This window comes from Varroa destructor, unplaced genomic scaffold (assembly GCF_002443255.2).
Source record: "Varroa destructor unplaced genomic scaffold, Vdes_3.0 BEIS01000002.1, whole genome shotgun sequence".
Classification (NCBI taxonomy): Eukaryota; Metazoa; Arthropoda; class Arachnida; order Mesostigmata; family Varroidae; genus Varroa; species Varroa destructor.
In genome coordinates this window covers 39,122,026-39,146,627 of record NW_019211455.1, presented here as the reverse complement: position 1 = coordinate 39,146,627, position 24,602 = coordinate 39,122,026, and the positions used below count along the sequence as shown (strand labels likewise).

At 39.1% G+C, this 24,602-nt stretch overlaps 1 protein-coding gene and 1 long non-coding RNA gene across 7 annotated transcripts in view; one reads left to right on the top strand and one right to left on the bottom strand.

The window, feature by feature from the left end:
• Positions 1–606: 606 nt before the first annotated feature.
• Positions 607–11,149, bottom strand: LOC147757788 (uncharacterized). The gene is made up of 4 exons (XR_015320695.1): positions 11,018–11,149; positions 6,208–6,230; positions 5,352–5,488; positions 607–791 (listed from the first exon to the last, which is right to left on the bottom strand). It is a non-coding gene; the product is annotated as an uncharacterized LOC147757788 (long non-coding RNA).
• LOC111245945 (pecanex-like protein 4) overlaps positions 8,913–24,602 on the top strand; it is a 41,316-nt gene continuing 25,626 nt past the window's right edge. The window contains exons 1-4 of one of the 6 annotated variants that reach the window (XM_086979711.1): positions 8,915–9,478; positions 19,654–19,833; positions 20,818–21,068; positions 21,881–21,985. In XM_086979711.1, coding sequence (XP_086835837.1) covers positions 21,054–21,068; positions 21,881–21,985 — 120 coding nt within the window. In that variant the 5' untranslated portion in view covers positions 8,915–9,478; positions 19,654–19,833; positions 20,818–21,053. Of the gene's footprint in view, positions 9,479–18,957; positions 19,250–19,653; positions 19,834–20,817; positions 21,069–21,880; positions 21,986–24,602 lie in introns of those variants that run through there. The other 5 variants (XM_086979712.1, XM_086979710.1, XM_022794986.2 and 2 more) reach the window with 5 other exon arrangements.

Here is a 24,602-nt window from a genome sequence, read left to right as displayed (position 1 = left end):
TCCAAAGATATAGGCGTACGTTCATTGAATAGCTACACGTGGCATATATCCTTGTGTACCTAAGCAGCTAGACAATTATCCATTTTCTATCTTTAATGAAAGACTTCACGAGGCCACTTTCTTGATCGGATGAGACTGACGGCTAGAAGCGTTGTAGAAGATTTAGGTGTCTTTTTTTACAGGATAAATGAGAGCTTACGCTGAAACTCGAAATCGGTACCACTTATCTGGCTATCGTCCGGTGCTCGAAACAGGGTTCATGTTCTAAAATCGATATCGCTCGATAAGATATGATCCTACATGTAGTTAGGATCTGGAGAAACGATTGATTTCCAATGTTGAATTTTACTAAAGTTGTAGTGATGTGAAATCTTAGGCTAAAATACCATCCAGAACCAATAAGATCTATTTAGCAGCTATTACGACTTGGACGTAATTTTGTTTGGCTCGTGTTGAAACTAAGCAAAAAATCAAAGCGTTTATTGAAACAATCGAAATATAGAAGTTTGACAACCATCGACCAGTAGCTATGATGACAGTGGTTTACTTTAGTTTCAAATATGAAAGAAAAAAATAAAGAAACATTCCATCCATAAGTAGCTCGATTTAATTTACCATATGCTATGAACTATATGGTCTACTTTTGCTAGCCTTTCGATAGCTCACTCGGTAGATATACACAAAACAGTTTTGCCTTCATATTGATTATATCTATTTTTTTTTTTTATAATAATCTATAAATTTGTTACTGGAGACTATGCCGAGTACATTTTTTTGCGCACAGAAGAAACCTGGAAAACAAACATAATTGAAATAATATATTATCATCATTATCAAAATCGAGTTTATATTGAAGCGGTCACCATGACCAAAGGTCGATAGAAGAAGACATAAGACGCAGATGATTTTTTCGTCAACGGCTATCTATAGACTAACCACGGCAAGTCCGTTCTTTGGGCCGGGTTCGTTGATTACGAAAGAGTACAGTGGCGTCAAATGAAGTTGAGGTCTAGATGAACTAAGCGAATCGAGTGCATATTAAACGCATAACTTAGATAAAGTCATACTAATGAGCGTGGTTCATAAATATCAATCAAAGGAAATCGTAGTAGCTTTACTGCGTGTACCTTCTATGTGCTCTGCTTATAATGATAAAGAGTACAGGAGGGAAAATAAACCGTAAACAGGGTATACCGGCCAGCGAGATGGCCCGTTGTGGTGGATAATACACTATAGCTTATTTGTTTACATTGGGCAGAATTGCCCTCCGATGTGGCCAGGGCACAGGATGTGTGGACCCATAATGGATGGTAGCGTAGTGTGATTATGAACCTAGTTGTACATCTACGATTGGCTGGGGCCGTCCGCATAATTTGCGACAGGCGTGTGCAATCAGGGCAATATACATCGTTTTAATTGGAACGCCCCATTTGTATAAGCACTACCTAAAACTATACTATATATATATATATATATATATATATATATATATATATATAATTTGCATGACTAAACTCAGTTTGTTTATAAAAACACTTAGATTTAAGGCAATTTTGAAGGTACAGCAACATCAATCTTCTAGCATCATTCCAATAGAAAGAATCGATTCTGCCATGCTATGCAAGATTCTATTGATACTCTTTTGAAGAATAATTTAAACAAGTTATCAAATAGTAGCGTGATACTGAACGGGAGCGAGTATCGTGCACGCCAGGACAGCGCCTAGTAACTGGCAGCACTCTCATGCAAGATCGATTAGGGCTGTCCTATGTAAGCATATAAATTCGGTCTAAACAGTAATCCATCAATTGTCTACTTGTTCCCATTACGACCGTGTCTTCGATAGCATTCTGGTAAATAAACATGTAAACACGGACTGTATTTCCGAAGTACATAGAGCAGTAACAAGGAAGAATTATAGTTGTTCTTCTCCTTCTTCATACAACGAAAACTGCAACGCTTTTAAAATGGCTTTATGTACTTTTTTCCCTTGTTATTATGAGTGTTCGTATGGAAGCTATGTTCTCGGTTCGATCAAGCTCGATGATAGCAAAAGCACATGTTAATGAATTCTACGTTGCTCAAGCTGCTACTGCTGCTGTTGTTCAACGTTCTAGGCTTAAACCCATGTAAATAACGTTTGTACTTTTTGTACATCAGACATATCACGCTTTGTCGTTGCCTCATAGTTTAAAAATGTCTATAAGCAACGGTCAAGGCTATTCAGCTAGCCAGACAAAGTTCTGCGTGTGTAGTTCCGATTGTACAGCCCGTGGGGGCCACGAGATTAAATTCATATGACTTAAGATATCGTAAACAGAATAAATTTACTCTCAAGGTAAATATCTGCTCGTTAAGCAAGGGTACTGTATACACAGTAATAGCCTTTCTATACTAATCTCTTACTAGCAGAAATAACCATTACCAAAGAAGCCGCTATAATATAGTTGCACGTGCCAGATTTCTCATTTTATACTATAAAAGAGGTAAAGTTTAACGCTTAACTTGCTTTATTGAATGGAAGTTATGATTAGGATCTGACAGAGTAACCACATACCTCACTGTTTGGTTATGGCTTATCTTTAAGGAAATATAATGTATATTCTTCTAACGTATACGCCACGGACCTCGGATTCTCCTACACTAGAGTCCGTTACGGATGCCGGTTCCAGTATTGAATACGGCCAGACTTCAGGTGGCTCATCACCGTACGAAAGCACAAAGGTTATTGGGCTAGTGTATGGTTTGCTTTGGCAGGTTGAATCCTATAGTAGCGTGAAATTTTATCATCAGCTAACCAAGTTTCAGTGAGACATAGCTCCTTATTTTTATAATCAATATAGAGAATGTTCCCAATCGCCGTTGTCAACGATCTCCGTGTCCTTGACCCTTAAGAAGGGACTTTCGTTGTGGTGACGAGACTGAGGAACCATGTCCATCGAAACTGTCAGTGTTTTTTCCAGCTTTATCAGTGTTTTTTTCTCACGGGAGGTAGATCTCGCTAGTAGCTAAACAAAAGCTAGCATACGAGGAACTTGACTGTGTATCGCCTTTACAAATGCCAAACCTTGGCTAACAATGTATAGGTACGGGTCCAACGCGCGGTTATTTGCAACTTACTAAATTTGCTACACGATCCGCACACAGCCAGGCGAAAACCTCAAGTGATTTTCCATTGTCGCGTAAACCAACTAAGTGGCTGATTAGGGTGAGACAGATGCCGGAATACAACTTATAGATGTAAACAAACCATTCGAAGTTATATTTATCCTTCACGTGCGCCACATGCTGAAGGTGTCAATTGAAGTCACTCTCGATTGAATGGCGTGCATTGAAGACTTGCAGATTCGCAGGTAAGATCGGACGCGAGTTATCGAATGTAACTTAAGTTCGACACAAGCTGCTTGATATGCGCACGCAAAAGCGACCGTCTTTCGAATATTCAGACGCGGCTATTGCAGAAAGTAGCAAACTGCGGGTAAGTAAGTAATAATAATAATAATAATAATAATGCACGCCTTTAGCTGCCTTGTGTTAACGCTTCATGATTTGTTTTTTGGCCACATCACTGACCATTATTACCTTCGTTGTCAGTGGTGTCGCTAAGCGGCGTAAAGCATTAGATTCGAAAACGCCTTAGTGCTTCTCTATTATAACTCGGCTGTGACAAACACACTACTCATAGTATAAATATATTAACTTCACTTTCAGCTCTTCAATAGCTAAGTTAGTTATACTTTTACTAATCGCGAGAAGTTATTACTGAACGGATTACAAGTTTCTCAAATGAACTTAATGGGAGCGAAAATATGCTGTGCAAATAAGTAACTAAGCGTCATTTAATTATTAAAGATTTGGAATAGTTTAAATTGTCGGATTATTGATCTTATTTCAAATCCGGCGATGAAAGGCGTTTTTTGATGACGTTTGATGAAAACAGACTCATCATGGTTCAAGTAACCAGGGGAATGGTACGAATTCTGATTCTTTAGTATGAAATATTACAGTTTTGTGCTTAAAGTTATCCAACATTTTTCGCTATACACTTGCATTTTATATAGAAATATACGTGAGACAGAGAAGCACCGTTGTGGAAGGTTTTATTAGTAGCGGCTCATCTAGGCCAGATCTCAAGGAAGTCGTAAGAAGACGTCAGCAAATAGCTTCGTTTCCTTGGGGTTGACTTTCCTGTGCCTCACCGATGCCACTTACCGGTGGTTCCCTAAGGGCACCTCACTTTTTTGTCCTATTCTAGCTTCTCACGGCTAGATCGTTCTTACTTTATCTCGTCCGAAAGACATTTAAGCTGTCAGTCGTGATTTCGCTTGAGATTGAATCAACGCAAAATATATCATTGTTTAAATAAATATGCGAAGATGATTGGATTTTCGTCTACGTCCCATTCGCTTGCCTAGCGACAGAAGGCCGGGTCCGAACCCTTAAAATAACATAGCTGTAGCATTTTATTAACACATGTCGAAAGGCAGTCGTTACCATTGGTTAGTTTCTAAAGCATCCAGCAGTAGCATCAAACGGAACATCTCGCTAATAATTTTCGCTTTTCCCCTATCGTTCTATTAGCTGGACCTAAAAGTCAGAGAAAGGCGCATGGTCAGCAGACGTATCTGAGCAGTAACGGCGCATCCTGTACCCGAACAAACCTCGCTTTGATGTGCTATGGTGGAGGTTACGAACTTTTTCCTCTTCCGGCCTTCTGCTGTTCGAAAAAATCCTACACTGCCCTGTATCAATCCAGTGGGCAAGGAATCAATTATCTTGCTCAGAGTAAAAATAAGAGCGAAACTCTAATGCGCAAAGCTGGGCTACGCACCTGAGGCCCCATAGTGAGAGGGCACTGGAGAATACAGGACGTAATACGTGGGAACGTAATTTGGTTTTTTTTTTGTTCCCGAAAAATTCTCTTCATTTTTTTACAAAAGGCGCGATCACTGGATAAGTTGCGGACGCCATTGGTATTTTTGGGCAAAAGCAACTAGGAACGAACAAACTAAACCCATCGAACATCAAAGTAGTGATGGAATTTTATAATCGTCACGCTACGACGACTATGGTGGGTCAAACAAATCGCAAAAATTTACTCCCTGTGTGTTTCACTCAGACTCGAAATAACATATTGCCGTCCGTCCTAAAACATAGGCGACAATCGGTTTGTTATTTGGAGTTCTATTCGGATAGGTTCTAAGTTGAATCTTGATCATCTTGCTAATACCGAAAAACACGATATACTATTTCTACCGTTTACATTGTTAACAATTTACTTCTACCGCTACCCAAGCAACTTTAATCGGCTTCGGTACCCCCGGGGGCTTGTACAGTACGCAAACACTTACCTGTATTTTGACAAATTACGTCTCTTAGTGCGGCACTGCTTGTTTCAATAGCTATGAGCGCCAGTTCAGATATTCGGAGTCACTTGACCGATTCACTTAAGGTCGCTGACTCAGATCCTGCCAGTATGTATATTACTCTGCAAATGCGATATACAAGCTGTATATTAATGAGAGTAGCGATTATATACAATCGTTATTAAGTAATATGTCGTAACATATAGGTTGAGTAAGGCATTACTGCTCTTAATAGCGAACAAAAAGAAGGAGGGTAAAAACAGGAGGAACGAAGGGAGCTAGTAGAGGGTTAATAATTGTAACACAATAAGAAAGTGTTGACAATGCTGTTTTAGGCATTAACTCGAACCTGTGCGAAAATAAGATGCCAGTCAGCGAAAGAAAGGCTAGGTACAGGATTCAAAAATGTAACGTTTTACCTCAAGAGCAAAATTCATGTGTAGCAGGCTATTTCACGGATCAAATAGATGGCGGCACCTAACAAAATTCCCGAAAAGATACTCGCAGAACATCGACATTTTTCTTAAACAAGCCTTAATCTAATTAGAAGCCAAAAAGGAGCTGACCTGCGCTTAAATTAGATACGTTTCTACAGTTAATGAGCAACCTTAAATTTCATTTAGCTACCTTTAAAAAGTTACTTTTTATCTTAATATGCCCATAGAATAAACGACGATGGAATTTAGTGAGGTTAAATAGAGATCATCAAAGACGAACTGGTTATGTTTTTAAAAACGAAATAGTAATTTCAGGCTGTCTAAGATAATGAATGATAAGTGAGAATATATTTACTCTTTGCTGAACTCTCTCAGGCATAAACGAAATTTCGGACGGAACTTACCAATACTTCCACCAGAATTTAATCTGGAACAAAAAAAAACAATGCTTCTAGTTACATCTACGTTTCGAGTTTTAAGTCTGGTAGCGACGTTTGGCATTCGATGAGACGACTGGACGGCTCCCAACAATAGACGTCTGTCTATGCCCGGGTTCGAATCTAGACCCCAACATGTGTCTAAGACTAGCAAGCAAACAGTAAGCCATCACGGAGATGATTGTAACTATCTTTTTCGCATTATTTAAATAACAACACTATCTTACTATTAATGTGTTAAACGACTCCGTATGTTTAGAGTATGGCGGAATGGCCTTAAGTAAATATTGAATTTGATCTAAAGAAACGTACTCAAATTGTAGTAATTGTAACTTTCTTCTATATACAAGTGTTTATTAAACATAAACGGTAATATTATGTAGATTACACGGGTTCCTTCAATGCATTAGATGGTAGAGTGGGTTTATCATCAGCGTCATAATAAACGGGCGGGTTACGCTCGAGCTACCTCAGTTCGTAATTAAAAAGCAACTAACACGGAACGTTTAGGTATCTATAGAATAAACTTTAAACGCAACTTCTTACACGCACACCCACGAGAAATGCCGCTTGCCGAATGAGATTGCGAAACTTCAAAGGAAAACAAACAGATCAATCTTTGTTCTTCTTCTTTTTTTTTTTTCTTCTTATTTGTTTATTGGACAGACTCTGATTATGCCGGATGGAAGAAAGGTTGCTTCCTACAAGGAATGAGCTCGAATAGCAGTTTTACTATTAGATCTTCCTGAAAATCTTTTTACTAATATTCGTCTATCTAATCTTGTGGGCTTAGCTATTCCAGAGATAAGCTCGAACCAGCGGCGCTTGGTAGGTTGTTTATCTTTTTGAATTCTAATAATGCTAGCGTTCGAAAAATGTCAAAATATTAGGTTAAAATAGAACGCGAGGGATCTTACTGGGCTGATGTTTGATAAATCCAGTTAACTGTTAACTTTTTGAAGTGAACTTCGTAAAGACATCGTAAAATAGGGTAAAAAAAAAGTAATATTGCCAATGTTTTACGCTTAAACTAACAACACCGGCTATATATATATATATATATAATCCGTTTTTCTACAATATTCTCCCGTTTTCAAACAGTGTATTGTGTTTGTTCCGTATAACCAGAAATTATCAGATTTGATCTCAAATGTTAAAGGATTGCTTTACTCAATCTTTGAAAGCTTCTTCTGAAAGCCGATTTTATCTACTAAATAATGGAGAAGAATTTTCCAGTGTATGAGACCCTTCCACTCCCAATAAACACAAATTGTGGCATTCTTCGAATGGAGATCTGACTTAATTTCGGGCTTAAGCCCACCTTCCGAAGCTGAGTATAGGATGCTTTCATTGCGCGTTGCTCATTACATCTGAACCACAATATATCCGGCCATTCAGTATATATTGTGCCTCAGAGAACGTGACTATTTTAGGTAAGAGTAACTTCTCGGGCTGTGTTTAAGTTCTGAACGTAGTGTATAATGTAGTTGACATCCTACCAGTACACTTCCTTCAGAGAGGCGAATGCATCACCAAAGAGTTTTACCTGCTTATTCCAGAAGTTGTTGGGTGCAGTATCTAAAGGAAAGCTCAGGTTTGTACCAGTTAGATTACTATGTACAGGGGGCTATTGAGTATGAATTCAACAATTCTCGACATCACAATGTGGGCTCGTTCGACCTATCGTACGATCTATTGCGTTTGCATATCTGCAAAGGGGATGTTTGGAATGAGCCTGTAAGCGATCAAAGTCTTCAATGGAGGCAACAGTCGTGGTGAATGGAGCCTATATTACATTAGTGTTTATTAACATACGATTTTAGATACAAAACGCAATACAAATTTCGGGTCTTGGTCATTTTAATGATTTAGGTGGGAATGCGGCACAAGCAATTGATGACCAAACCTCTCTACGGTATCATCCGTAATAGTATGCGCAATCCTCGAGGCCTAATAATAAGGCTTGAGCTCGCGTAACGTACTCGTTGATACACACGTTAGATAAACATTATGTTGATCTTTTCTTAGTTCGGTATTCACTCCATGCCTATTCCAAGTTATGACGATAAGCTAAATGATGTGGGGGCTTTGGTGACACTAGGCCGAACTAGAACGTTTTCGAACAGCAATCAGTGTGATCGTTCGCATTTACTTATATACGGTACTGTAAATATACTAAATAGATATAAATCCAACATGATATATAAGTTTTCTCATATAAACCAATAAAATCGCTAAAATCTCTAAGGTACATGCTGCAACAATTCGAATAAAATATATTTATACAAAAACGTTTTTTTTTTTTGTAATTCTTGCATGCAGCACATCCGATCATTTTGAGTTTTATGCATATTTGGGCCACCTGTCGACGGCTTAGTGTAAAACCCTAATGCATCGTTCCAGGATGCCCTTGACTTCAACCCCTGATGACTGCTGTTTTCCTCTCACATATTTTTTGGAGTTGCCACCCCATGTAACTCTTCACACGTATTCACCTCGAGTTAGTCGTCGCAGATGTACAAAGTAAAATGCAGCATACATAGCAATCGGAGTTCGAAGAGGTCCCAGTTTCATTTTATGGGCATAGTCCTTCAGCTAATCGACTAACAGACCCACCGGCGGGCCAGCGCTCGTCGCTATAGATACCATTGGGTTCAAATCATAACAAACTCAGCCCCAACAACACTCGCTAATGCTGGGCAATCGCTTGTCTAGTCGTCAAACGACAGGATTTGCTTTACAGGGACAGTCAACTGATAGCCTATTTGGGTGCATTCATACCATACTTTGCATTTTAAATTTCTCGGCAGACATAATTATGCCGTCATCACGAATTAGATACGACCACGGTCGCTGCTGCGAAGAAAAGACCAACGGCAATGATATAGCAATGTGGTGACACAAGTTCAGTTCCAAGTTACCTGTATTTGATGCGGTTATCACCAGCTATGGCTACTGCTCTGTGAGGTTTTCAAGCCAAACGGAAAAGTGCGCTTAAAGAGCGCTAATATTCAGTCGTGCAAATGTGACCAGTGTGTATCCAGTCGTGACGCTATGGATAACGTGAATTTTTACGAATAAGCAGGACGGACGGACATAATGAACAAGGCAGAACGGCCGAAATAGGTGGCGTTCCCAGTTTCCAACATGGGCAATCCTCTCGTTAGCAGCTACAAAGGCGCCTTCGTGGCTACGAGGATATTCTCGACGGTCACTGGAGGTATACGGTGGCCTTCGGGTAAGCAGTTTAGGTTATATTTTTCCGTTGAATTTATATTTCACACTGCGTGACAATGCCCTGCAATTTCTGTATTGCAATGTATTGAAGTAGTTGATAGTGTACAATTGTAATGTAAATAGTTCCTTTTGAGTAAACAGACTTTTTCTGTCACAAGTCGGTCATCAAAAAACAACGGTTCCAAGAACAGCTTGACTTGAGCCAGCAATAAGAGTCGTCTGGTGTCGTGCGAACTAATCCTTTCTATCTATTGCTACATAATCTACATTTCGAAACGAATTGCCCTTTTTCCTAACTCTGTACAAGAATCTACTAGAATCAAAACATACGAGCTCTGCTCATTTTTTTTGCTTGGATTTAACACGATCTTGATAACATAATATCTTATTTATCTGAAAAGATAAAAATGCTTACCATGCTACTCTTACTACCAACAACTGTAATAAAGGATCTTTTTTTGTATTTTAGGTAAAAATACACAAAAAAACACTTGTTACGCTTTAAATATTGAATCATAAGATCATCTGAATGGTGGCGTTTGATTCAAAGGAAAGGTGTTAGCAAGTTTAATTATTGTTGTCCTAGAACGCGAACACCTCCTTGTGACAAGTGAACGCTATACTTATATATAGATATATATAGTACGATACATAAACATATCTTAGGATGACGCCTAATTCAAGTGAAAATGTTATTCGACATTAGGCCTAAACAGGAGTCAAATAAATGAAACGTTCATTAGGAATCATCTAGGCATATTTGTGCTGCTGTTTCCTCTCAATGCATATTTAGCTAAAAAAATCGCCTTCGAAGCTTTTTCCCTCTCTTGCTGAGATTTCAGTTACTTCAATGCATAGAAAGGAAAAAATGTGTTATTCCATAGTTTGATATCTATATAGTTTGAAATGCTTCTGTTTTTTTTTGAATTTTTCGAGCAGATTTTGCTCTTTTTATTAACAAACAAACCAACTAGAATTTAAATTTCCTTTTGATAACGAGCAGTACGAGCACGTTGACAGCTCGAATATCAACAAAATAAGACGACGTAGATAAGAGTGAACAAGGGATTTTTCTTCAGGCAAGCTAATGATGATAGCTGAACCCAACTATATAAGATAGGCTGTGCGTTAGTTCATCAAGTCATTAACTTAACAATTAAGTTAAACTCTAATAATTGTTATACTACTAAGTGCATAAAGACTTATTTAACAACAAGCACCTGAAGCAATAATAGTCTTAAAAACGGATGTAGGCAGTTAGCGTCTCCTGTACATTCAGTTAGTCCTCGTTGATATGTGACGAATTAGATTCTCGAAATAAAAGGCTGTCCCATCGCTCTTACCACTCTTGCCATTGAAGAATCAGTGTGTACGAAGACATATAAATTTGTGTCCCTCATGTATACAGTCACCTTCTTTGAACCTTTCTGGAAGTACCACGATATCCTACAGATTTTTTTCTTCGACACTATAAGCGCAAAGCTATCCAGAGTATATCTCCGTTTAGATGTGAAGCAGTCGGTTAGTTCTTTATACATACCTTTATGGTATCCTGAGAATAATTTCTATATCCGTTTACGCATTGGTTTTTAGTATAGTTATTAGTCTGCATTATATTCGCTAATGATTCCTAAAGAGACTCATTTCAGTTTTACTCCTTAGACACCAAACGTATGGGTCTGGCCTAAATTACGCATTAACTGTTGAAAGTATTATGGCTGTTCAAAATCTGACAGCGCGCGCGCGCGCGCGCATACGAGGGGGGAGAGAGAGAAAGAGAAAGGGAAAGAGACGTGACATGCAACGACGCCTCCCGTTCAAGTGTGCTGTAGAACCCACTACTGAATATGCAGACCTGTATTCAAAGCGTCTCCATTCAACACAATATGGATAAAAGGTGCTTGAATAGAGCGTATACATAGCAAAGGATTAGTTCCGATAGTGTAAAATAAACGTTCCTATGGTCTCTCATCAACAGCTATTGCCTCAATTTTGAGTGATTTGTCGAGTGGTTGTACTTCATGGTAATTATAGATTAACTCTGAATGGTCGGATTTTACACAGAACTATGCTGAACAGTGGCGAAGATTTCTTGTATATGTCGAAAAATAAAATACTTTTCTAAAATACCGTACTACATGCCTTACATAACAGTCTCCGTGATTTAAAGGAAGGACACCCTTTGAACAGTTTAGTCGATCGATGTTTAGAATCTACCCGGCCAAGTGATAATGGGCGTTTCTTTATGAACATTAATATTTCACGGTTCTTTCTTGTGTAGTTTTTACATCGAATCGGAGTCATAATAACAGATGGTTAGGGTATGTTTGCCAAAATGTTTCTGAAGATGAACTAATAAGATTTTTAATTGTAAATTTAAAAAATACATCACCGAACACCGAAATTTATAGTAAGTTGCAAATACTTTTCACTTTTTTAAATGTGACATACGGTCTATATGGATAAAAATAGCTTTCTTTTTGCATGTACTATATTCTTAAACCTCTAAACTCATATAACTCGTTAACTACTTGTTCTAATTACTGTAATTTAGTTTTTTTAACACAGTCACTCGTTATAGCTGGAAAACACGTTACTACGCTCCACAGGTACATTTATGGTAATACATTTATAATAATAGTAATAATAATTAACCGTCTACAATAAATTGTCAAGTATTCTTTTTCATTTAAAACAACAGGCGGTAGAAAACGTGGTTAAATAGTATAGACAAACGATTACGTTACGCTTGAACAAACTCTATAAAACTATTTAGAACCTAGAACTGCCCACCAAAACAAACATGAAAATGGTATAAAGGGGTTGTATCCACACATCCTATCCTGCGGCATCCGAGTGGATGGATTCCTGACACTGGCAGGTGGCCTCCGATATTCGGGATTGATTCAGCCAGTTCTAGACACAGCCTTGGACCCGGTTTTCTACAGTTTTTTTTTTTTTTTTTTTATAAATTCAATCGCTGTTGCGTATCGTACACGTTGTTTCAGTCGATCCATTTAAGTCACTAGAAAGTTTAATGAGGATTCAGTTGGCACAGTCAAAGCAGAATCGGATTCAGTAGACACGTGTAGAAAATAAAGGGTATTACTGTGCGTAAAATGTATATATATATATCGCCGTTGGAAAGATACTGACCTTCTTCTTTATAGCCAAATATCTTTTGATATTTTCAAGTAATCTAACTAAACCTAATTAACACCGTTATAAAGTTCTCAGAGGCCAAAACAGATGCTAGCTTCATGGTGCAAGACGCGGGCTATACGATCGAAGTTTTTTCGATTTTCGTCGACTAGCTAAACATATATGTGGTATGCCGCAGTATTTCGAATTTTATGTCCGGTATCGGCATTTTTCTTGGCGGCAGAAATTCATATTTCACGATTCTTTTCTACTTATATTAAATACATAGCATCACGTTTTGGCGGCGATCTGAGTTTGCCACAATTTAATTTTTTTTCATTGACATATCATTGTCGTAAGTGATCTACTTTTCGTCATGATCAAGAACTTTAGAAATAGTTCGATTCTATTATGTTACTGTAGAGGCTTGCAGACGGAAATACAATCGAGTGAACCCTTCTGTGGCACCTAAGCATCGATTATTTTTATACCCCGCTTCCTTCCCTAATTGACCGCCTATTAGAAGGAGCATCTCTTACAACAGGAGCTGACGTAACTCATATTACCTGAGATACGTGATTTTAAAGCCATTTAATTAGAAAAACAGCTAATGCTGCTTCGGTAACGAAAAAAAAAAAAAAAAAATATATATATATATATATTTTGTTTTTTTTCCCTTTTTTTTTTGTTTATATTGCCGTGGATAACAAGGTTTCCACCGACGAGCTGTAATATATTCGGTCTCAAGCAAATATGTACACATTTAGGCTGCATTTATCTAGAAAGTACGATATTATGAATATTTGCAGTGTGCATCTTTACGTCCGGTCGTGCTAATGAAGTATGGTTTTTTTCGCACCTAGTCCACGGAGCATCCTTATAGCTGCGTGGGCCACGCGACTCGCTATAGTAAATGACTATTGGTTATCCGGCTTTTTATTCAGTCGTTACCCCTTCGACCTCTACTGGTGCCTTTGTGGAGTCCTCGAACTTCCACTACGCACACTTTGCTTGTTCGAACCGCACTTTCATGTGCCATTCCGAAGCAGTCGGTTTCCGTTCCACGCAGTCCCGTGATGTTTCGCTTTTCAGGGTTTTCGAACCCGAAAAACTTTCTGGGCAGTACGGCGCAATAACAGAAGCGGTCCTCATTGAAGGATATGTTAAGCGAGAACACTATATGGGGCAAAAGCTTCTAGAACGAGCTGTGTCCTTGTGCAACCCTTTACGTGACCATTTGAATGACACGCTTGTCTAGTCCGTTGTACCATGCGTGACCGTCAACCGTTCTAATTTGTTTGACGCGGTTTTACCTGAAGCAATCTCCGGCTCGCGACAATTTGGAACAGATTGTGCTCATTGTCACAACTCCGCCGAAATGTTCGAAGAAGCACTGCGCTCCAGCGTCCGGATCACGGTATCAGACACCACCCCCCTATTGGCACAAGCTGGACAAAATAGGTGCAATTATCGATTAATACAAAAACCTGAGAATCCTTACCTTCCGCAAACTTTGATGGACCCATGAAGTTTAGCCTAACCTTCTCAAAGAGGCGCTTCAGAGGCGGTACCGGGTGAAGCGCATCGCGTCGCCCTGGGTCTCAGCTACACTGCCGGCGAACTTCGCACCGTGCGACCCCCCTCGACTCACGGTGCAAGTTTAGTTCTAATAAAGAAGCGATCTGTAATGCGTTGCAATGTCTTTCGGAAGCAGATATGGCCCCGAGTGACATAGCTTATTTCAGCTGGAATGTAATGCATTGTAAAGCAGCGTTTTCTTCCCTTCGAAAAGGCCCCGAACAATAGAGCTGTTACTAGCGACCTAGAATTTGTTCAGCCTCAAGCGACTCTTTGTATACAGATTTAGACCGATTTACCAAGGAACTATAATATTTCTCGTATAAACACCATATGTGATTACGCTCTTGGTTACTGAATTTAATATGTCATTTTCATTACGTCGCTCAGCCGCGTTGTGGATGACCTTTTGTAATAAATCTACTTTTTTGACTTCGCCTGCACACATTTTTAGATCGCAGGCCTATTTTTATGAGTCGGCACGGGTATTGTGTCTTTCGAATCCTAGATGATCAATAGTTTAAAAAGTAAAGCTAAATATTCAAGATAGCCTCTAAAGGCATTGTGAGGGAACAGAAACTCTGCGACATGTCTTTGCACAATCGCTACTAATTTAAAGACTGAATTCGTTCTGAAAACAATGTTTATTATTTAAGGAATGCCCATTGTAGTTATCTTACACAATGAATACCATCTCAACGATTCAGTCAGTTTCAGATACAATCAACCAATCTCTCAAGTTATGGTTAAGAAACTTACTATAATCATCAAATGCCTCCGTGCCTCCGGACGCAATAGAATTATGCGATAAGGATGCCGCAGTCACGGCCCATACGTATTATTTATGTTACATAAAGCTATTTTGTGTAGTATTACCCACTATTGTGACTTCAAATATGAAGTTCTCAAAAACAATGGAGCGTTGGGAAATAACTGACGACTAAAATTGGTGCTTCACCCAGCGATTAGAACTGCAACATATTGCCAAAAATAAATTCTGATTGATACTAACAGGATTGTCGCTAGCGTCATCATGTCATCCTTCTAAAACCCAAGTAAACGGATCGATATCATCATAGATTAGTGGTCTGATTACAGGTCGGATACTCATAGGAGTTTCAATGGAAACGTTTTCGTTGGTTAATCTATAAGTTAAGTTGATTCTTTTGGCGTAGAAACATTCTCAAACGTATTCAACCTCCAATAAGTTTGCTGAATACCGTATGTTTATTCAATGTATTGAATTGTTAACTGTTATAACGGATATGGATAATTTTTATAGCTGAATCGAGGTTTCTACATTGTAATTACAAAGTGCACTGTTTCCAGCGTTTATTTCATTCAATAAAAAGCAAATAAGCCTTTCTATAAACCGGCTATATAAGTTTCCCGCTACATTTCATTGCCCACACTAAAAGACACTAGATCATATAGCAACGTCACCATGATCACTTTAGGCTTGTTCTTATGAAACTCAAGGTATTTTTAACAAAGAAAGAGTTTTATTAGTAAAAACTGAATTCGCCTATTACCGGTTCGTTCATATTAATCTTTGCAATCACCTGAAAGTGCTAGAACACTGGTTTACATATTTACGGTTGGATGTCGTTTTTTATATTGCGCCCTTGTCGTGTAGATGGCCCCAGGGGACGTCGTAAATCTGTGTATCAGTTTGGCCTGGCGCATGCATCGCAGATTTCTCGTCCTTCTCTTCAGACCGGAATGGGGGAAGGTCAAGGGGTTTGGTCAAACCACAGTCTCTGTGGAGTTAAGTACCGGTTCCAATAAGGCCTTTAAGGCTGCGGCGTTGAATTGAGACACATACAAATCCAGGGAAAGCTTGAATAGTTTAGTTCGAGTCTCTCAATAGTGCAAAAGTCTCCGTGTGGATGAAGTGCACCTTTCGGCCAGAAGGCCGACAGGCTTATCGTCCAATCACGTTACCGACTCTCTTCTGAACAGATGTAATGAAACCGACGTATCTCGGTAATCGGTTCACTCAATATAGGTTATAGTGTCTTGTTTGCAGGCACTAGCCGACCCTGCTGGAGCTGATAAAGGGGAAATAGACGCTACAAGACTTTGCGGCAACGCCTAGATGTTTTCCAATCGCGGCTCTATCAATGATGCGAGCAATCGATATGATATTTCTATTGCCCTGCAACATACTACCACAGATGGGAAAATTGGTATTTTACCGTGTTCAGAATTAACAGCGTCATATTAAATGGGTTTTTTTGCTTATCATCTTATGCAGAAGAGATGGTAATTTGATGTACGAAGTTCACGCTATTGACAATCATTTGTACATTTTGCCTATATAACAAGAAGGGCTTGTCAAACCAAACACCTTTATTTGGTAGATCTTTTCTCCAGGAGCATCAAGGTAGCTGGATTAGCGTAAAGCATCTAGCTCACGAGATATTAATTTTAAAATATTGGTCATCGTATTTGTTTGCGACAAAGTGATCTACTATTAGCCGCGTCATCTATACTAGTTTCCAAACCAAACTCTTTTTGCCGGAAAGGGGGGTATAGGACAGATAGGGAACTTTCTAGCAACAGCAATTTTTCTAAGGGCTAACTGTAAGTCTACACAGGATATATATATATATATATATATATAGGATTATGATTATTCCCAGAAAAGAATTGCTCGAGTCAAAACATTTAGCCCGCAGATCCTTTTTGCATGTTTTCAGTGTTTCTTACACTGAAATGTTCTAATTACATGAACTAAAAGAAATACAGGTTTCAAGCCACTACTCTCAGCGAGCGATGATATTATCAACCTAATCTTCATTATCTGTACTGTTTTGTATTCATGAGCTCCCTAGCAAGGTGTGTTGCTCAAACCTTCTGCACCTAGACTCGTCTGCCAACTCTCTGACAGCCTGAATCCTTTCAATGTATGTCAGAAATCACAGAAGCAATTCGTTTGAAATCTACGACGGCATATATCGTAATGATCCATGCAGAGTTTGAGTGTAAATTCTTTGATCAGTTCGATTAGTATGTGCAATAGATACGACTGCGCTAAGGCATACCCTTGATGTAATCACATGTTAACCTTATCTAGACGGTAGAATCAGATTTGTTAAGTTCTAGATAGCTTCTTGGCAGCCTGTTGTGCTACATGAAAAGGTTCTATAGGCTCCATGTTGCTTCTCTCAAATTATTTGAAATATATAAGTGCTCTGTTTGTATGTTCGTGTGCCTTCAGATACCCTTCTAGCTTCAAGAAACACAGAACGAATATGTGGTCTTCTCAACGAAAGCCAGATTAAGGCCATGCAGCGGAATGGGCAACAGAGCAAATGAACTGAAGATGTCCCAACAACGCAGCTGTACCTTCCCAAACACTTTAATAACTGTATTAAGGAAGGACATTGCAATGATGTACGTCTTGCACACGTACACTTTTCCGTCGTACGAATCTATCAATTTAGAACGTAGCATTTCCTGCCGAATCCGATCCGATAACATACTATAACATATCTGTTGGATCTGTATCGTATGGAGATTGTATCTCCATGTGCAATATCTCCTCTAATCGCTTCCCCTAACAAATATACGCCGGACAGCAAGCATCTTGCAGCTTCTTTTTCAAAGATTCGCACTTGTTGAAACTAATAAACAATTAATCAAACTCAGAGTTACGTTCTCCTGTGCCTCGGCTAGTTCTAGATTAATAAGTCTGGATATACCTTAATTGCTTCGTTGATGGCAAAACTTCATTCCTAGTGCCGTAGGACTTACGGTCCGACCAGGGCAGCTGCTTCCATATGTAGCTTACATTGTAAAGTATGTCAAGCTCGCCAGTGAGTCCTAGTCTACGAAAAAAAGATGGTAGCCAATAGAAGCGTCCTTTAAAAAGCTTAAAAATGTTCCAGTCCAAGAGAGTAGTACCCATAAGTGCACATTTTTTAGAAGAAATATTAGTACCGACAATTAAATTTCTTTACGTTAGTCGTATTTTAAGCTACCATGCTTGAGGGTAAAAGAGGAAATGACCCAGAGGTTGGAATATCTTGATAAAGAGCTTTCATTTATATATGGTTTCGCGCGTAAAGCGAATAACGAGCTTGAGTAGATGAGGAAGTAAGCAATGGCTACAGGGTAACAATGATGGGATAGTTTTTCCTTCAACAACGGCTTCATTATTGCCCCTGCTGAGCTAACTACTGTAAGGGTCATTCTTCGGCCAGCCCAGCTTTTTTCTCCGGCCTATTCATAGCGCGAGGCCTTCCGTGGCACCGTGCTAGAATTTGCCTACCCATCCTGAAATCTACGCTAGCGAGTCACAGTGAATCAGCCCTCTCTAAAAATAACAATATAATATTCCGCTTGTCCTTTTTTCACCATTTTATTGGAGTTCAGTCTTGCTTTTTGCACCGCTTTTCTTTTCCTCTAGTTGTCCTCGGGCAGTATGTTTTTTCCTAGCTCTAGCTGGCCACGATGGTACCCTCACGCCATAATGTCGGCTACCGGTCTGTTGGTTTCAGCTGAGATTGGTGCCGCTAGCGAAACAGAATTACGCTAAGGACAGTGGCGAGTGCCTCTTTGGCTTCCACCCGCCCGCTTACCTGGCCGATGGGCTCATTTTAGGCGGGACAGGACGCCATGGAAAGATAATGATCGTTTCCATAATAATAACAACAACAACAACAATAACAACAGCCCTATTTGTGTTGCATTAACGCATTTCTGTTGTTCTATACTTTCATGATACTTCAATAATTTTTTATGAGTATATTATTTTATAGTTGCTTATGTCCCACATAGATGCATACAAATGTTCGTTTACTACGTATTTAGAACGTATAGCAGATACTTTGAAATTGGTTAGTTATTTCAAGGTCTTTGTTCTATTACTTGGCAGAAGATCTTACGTAGTATATAAAGCCTTGTCTACATCGACAGAAGTATCTAAAAATGAAGATTTTATTTAATTTTTTTTTTTTGTGCAAATATCATGAAATAATTCGTAAATAATTCGGAGTAATGCTTCACAAGTTTATACTCACAGACTATTGGATAGCCTTTTAGTCAGGTAAGAATCTTAGGGTAATGCGGTAAACGATATTGATACTAACATGTTTTCGCCTGAATTTCCAATTTTAGTACGATCCTTTATAACAACTTGAACGTAAATCAACATTTGGCTAACATCAAAGCTAAAATCGAAGTTAAAGCTATATAACTATTTTCGCTTAATTTATTCCTTTTCATAACTCTGTATCATTATGTAGTTTTTTTTTTTTTTTTTTTTCTGAACATAGCTATTTCGCGCTGTGGTACGGCAGTTGCCCGTTGAAGTCATATAACTAACTTCAGAAAATGCCAAATGGCTACAAATAATGTTTCTTTAAGAAGCGATTGAATTTCTAGTATTTACTCGATACGATGTTCTGTTATATATTTATTTGAACTATCGTTTGTATGCATGTATTTTAGGTGATTCAGATTGCGTGCGGCCTTCACACCGCGCACGTTACCCCCACCCCTGAGTTCTGACCGAATACTCTCGACTCTTCTTCTTAGTCGATTATACCGTTTGCACTGGTGGCTAGGGCCAACAGCCGGTTCCTGCCTATTCTTGTATATTTTAACCTTTCAATGTTCATAATGTAAATAGTAAGTGCAATTTCTTTGTCCTCTAGATACATGTTCAAGTTGCTACTGGAACAAACACCTCTTACGCAGTCAACCAAATGTATTCTATAAGAATATGGTAAAACAATTATATATAGTTGTATATATAGGAAATATAGTTATATGGCTAACAAGGCGTACGCTTTGCATTGGCAGCCTTATAAGTGTTTTCAAAACGTACTTCGCGCGGCCCTGCTGTCTCGCTCATTTGTTTTTCTATATATTGATTCAGTTAATTGATCTTACTTGTCGACGATACTGGGTCCAGGAGCTTCTATGTATACATGGCCGTAAATGTGTATCGCAAGCGTGTAGCGCGATTTCTACACTTTTACGAATGAAACAACTATTATGATAGGGTTACGTATAGACAATTGCAGTCCCAGAACGCAAATGCTTAGCTTTTTCTTTACAAATCGACTGGTTAATAGTGCTACCATGACATAATTGGTATTCGAGCCTCGTTGATAGGCATCCCGATGCCTAGTTCGGATGTAAGATCGCTAATCGTATGTTACTGGAGTCCTACAAACCTAGCGTACGGCCGGTTGTCTTCGAGCCAACGAGACGGCTTTCCGTCAATATGAACACCAACATACACAGGTTGAAATTGAGCATATCTGTCATTATCTAACTCCAAACACCTAGTGACATTGACTTGGTCCTGCTGTTTGAAGTAAACAATGTGAGATATATTGGCAACGGTTCTATTTTAACATAGAGAAATTTTTAAAAGGGTTCACCAATTGAGGGCCCACAGAACTGCTATATGGGATGGAGGCCTTTAAAAGTTGGTCATTGTTTAAATACATATTCTTCTCTCACGGCATTGAACAACATTACGTGCGTAGAGATCTAGAAGCCTTCATAATTATTATTCGTTTGAATGCTCTGCAGAGTGTAGCAGCACGTTCTTACTCTCTATAGCCAATTACAAATTTCAATTTTTTTCGAATTAATTTTCAGATACGCTACGGGGTTGTCCTCGGCTGAGCTATTGGCTGCTCGAAAGTGGTCTATTTTTTTTCCCATTTATCGTTGGTGGCCTCTTGCTGGACTCTCTGGTGCGCAACTACTACCTCGACTTCTATTCCGCCTGTGGAATATTTGCTGCTCTATCATTTGTGCTTGTCATTGTACTGTGGGTTGTGTGCGAGGTGCGGCGAGGCCATATTGTAGCTCCTGAGTACACCGACGATGACATGGTACACTCGAAGGTAGGTTTGTTTATATTCCACTTTAAGACCAGTAGATTTTGTCTGTGCGTGTATGCAAACCATCTCGAACGGGGTTTTAACGGCTTTTTGTGTATAAGCGTTTAGCTTAGCTGGAAATGATGATGACGACATTAACAGATGCAAGAAAAAATCGGTCGTACGCTGAAAAAAAGCATAAGACATTACTTTTCTTAAATCTGGTTGGCATCAGGCAACGGCTCAGAGCCACTTAAGAATATCTGTGTTGCTTATCTACTTGGTTTCATGAGCGGTTTAGAATTTACATGGAATTTTGAAAATTTCCGTCTGGGGACAACGGGACAGCGGTGGAATAATGGGTCACGATAACTCAGTCACAGTTTGGAGCAGACAACAGCTAACACAAACAGTACTGGACATCTGTTACGAGGTTACAATATGGCTAGAGGGCGATTAGAGAAGATCTCGCTCGAGAGAACTTAATGATGAAAAAAATTGCGATTCCTTTTGTGTGTGATTGGACGCGATGCGGCTGAACTTCCAAAACAAGGTAATCGGCTCTAGGAAATAGCCTGGGCCGTGTAATAATGAATCTAATGGGACAAGATTTTAATAAACTGCAATTTAGCAGTAGCTATAAGAGAGAATCCGAACCAGTACACAGAATAATAGCACGTCTGCGGGAGTAAGTTCGTGTTGAGACGATGCCATGTTCAACTCGTTGTACTTCGGCTCGATGCATTGTTTGATAACAAACTTTCCAATAAATGCATTTTCCCGTTCACTCCGGTACTTATTCAGACTACCGCAAAAACGATCGTTCTTGATTGCAGGACAAATGGCCGTGTGCATACAGACCCTTTCCTTGTGCCTTTTTATATGCGATCACAGCGGCTTGCCTTGAAGCGTCTGTTCTCTACTTAAACTTCTGGCTTAGCGTAAGTATAACAACATATTCCTAACAACGATTAATTAGGGTACACAACTGAGGAATTGAGAAGGAATTGAAGAATTATTATAATATGATATATTAGATCCCATATATTTTAGGTTTTGGCAATGATTGTGTGTTCTACGGAAACAAGTTGATGATGGCCAGCGTTAAGAACAACGTGATAACTTGTTTAGGTGGCATTTTAACGGTATTGACTTGCTTAAAGTATTTGCCAGCATTGGAGGGACCTGAACATTGCTTTATGAAGCCGACTCGGATTGGTACCTTAATGTCCCGGCCGATTTGCTGTTTAGACCCCTATGGCTAAAAAACCAAGGCTCGTTAGTTTAGGCCTTCTCGTCGACACGCATATATACATATATGTTACTAGATATTTAACTAATGTATAAACTGTTTATAAGCAGAATTTGTGAATCTGAGAAATTGATACATTTGAGGACACGTTATTAGGGAAACCCCGCAGCATATCAACATTATGGACAGACTGGAAGCTCTTGACATTCGGCAATTATTTTAGCGCGACGATCCAAATTGAAGACGTTTATTGGTCATTTCGGTCGCAAATAACAATATCGACTGCGGGAAATTATCAGGAAAAACACAATACCTGTGCCTGGAAGAGGGTGGATAAGTAGCTTTATCCATACAAATTGTCAAGGGAACAGTGTTTCTATGCATTTCGCTAATGCTAGACAAATGTAGATTACTATAATACAGCTGGATGAATGTACACGTGTACAAGAAAAGTATTCGTGGAACGCAACAATGGCAAGGTATCATGATCATTATAATGTTATTACTTTTGTTTATGAGCTAGTTTTTATTTAGATAGAGACGACTCAGCTGTGCTTACTGTATGAAGACCTCAAAGCTCTGTTGATTAATAGCCCAGCGAACTCATGCTGGTTGAAACGACAAACTTGATTTCTAAACGTTTCTTACGTTAAAACGCTCACCACACAAGCGACGTGGGTTGATTATAATTGACGGATGAGCTGCAAAGGGGATCCAACAATAGCTCATACCTCTTTAGCTTGAACAATCCGAAGTTGACAAACCGATCGTAACAAAAGGAGACAAATCATTAGTCACAATATTGAATATTATAAAGAAATTAAATGAAGACTGGTCATAGCCTCCGTAACACCGTGGCGATAGGTGGAGCTTTTCAGGCATGTTGCTCGCTGTAAGCGCGCACGTTTACGCCAGTGACGAGCACTCACTCGAACACGGTCCTTATAAAAGCTCAGGAAAGCTCGGGAGGTCCCTGCTGCGATTTGCGGCAACCTTTAGTTTGGCGTGTTCCGGATCCAACGGCGATCGATTCCTGTCGTACTCTTCGTAGACCTCGCTAAATTTAACAACATATCAACATAACTAAAACTATATGATCGTATTAAACAGTTTCTAGCTTCGATTCTATTGTACAGCCTATAGTTTTTTTTCCTGGATGATCCATTAGGAAAGGTATTAGATAACTACTCTCAGCAAGTTCGTTGCCGATATATATATATATATATATATATATATATATATGTCCGCCTTGTGCCTCGTGATGGGTGAAGGCTGTCGCGGGTAACCCACTTAGCCGCTGTCGTCCATAGAGCTTAAGATAATGGCCATAAAATTGATCATAATTAGGACGGATATATGTGTCGCAAATAATTTCACGTAGACATGGACATTTAGTTTTATTATAATCGCCTTTGTTGTTATAGATGGGTATAAAAGCATATGGTTTAAGACTCGTTCCGCGCTCTTTTCTTCATTGCCATAGCAGAAAAGGGTCCGCATAGAAACATTCATCCATTCCTGCCATTTAATGCAGATTTCTGATATCGGTGGACGATGGTGTCTGGCGATGTTAAGTAGACGGACATTTATGTAAGAACTCTCGATGCGGTAAAATAATTTGCTACTGTCTGTATGTTGCTGGGCCGATGATGAATGACGACACGCAATAAAAACACTTATTGCTAAAAAGATCCTCGCACCAACATGTTGCTTTGGATATTTACTTTGTGATCGGTTGCGAGCGTGGACTAGATCTACATTCGATTTCCGTGAATTGCAGCTTCCCTTATAAAAGCTTCATCAGTACGAACAGAAAAAAGAGAATGTTTTTGCTAACATCAGGACATGTCATCTTTCTTCAGATGAAGAAATACCGTACTCGAGATCCTGATCACTCAGCAATATGAACGATAAGCTAAATAGCTAAATAGTCTGAACATCTAGCAAACAGCCGGTCCACATTCATACTTACAAAATGGCAGTCAATATCGAAGACCAAACTAACCTCAAAGCGCCTCTTGGTTCTCCGTTTGAAAGATACTCGAATTTGTTGAGAATAATACACCATGAATAATTTTCGTTTTGTCGCGTCTTCGAGGTCCTAATACATCTATATTTGCTCGCCATTTTGGCATATTTCGAAAAAGCTCTAGGCTACAATGTATGAGATTTAAGAGATGTGATGTTTTAGAGATAGGTACCGATGTGCCCGAAAGGGGCATAGTATGTTTATTCGGTTAACAATTCATTTGTTCAGTATTTTGGTTCTATGTGTATAGAACCTATGGTAATTCAAGTGCGATATT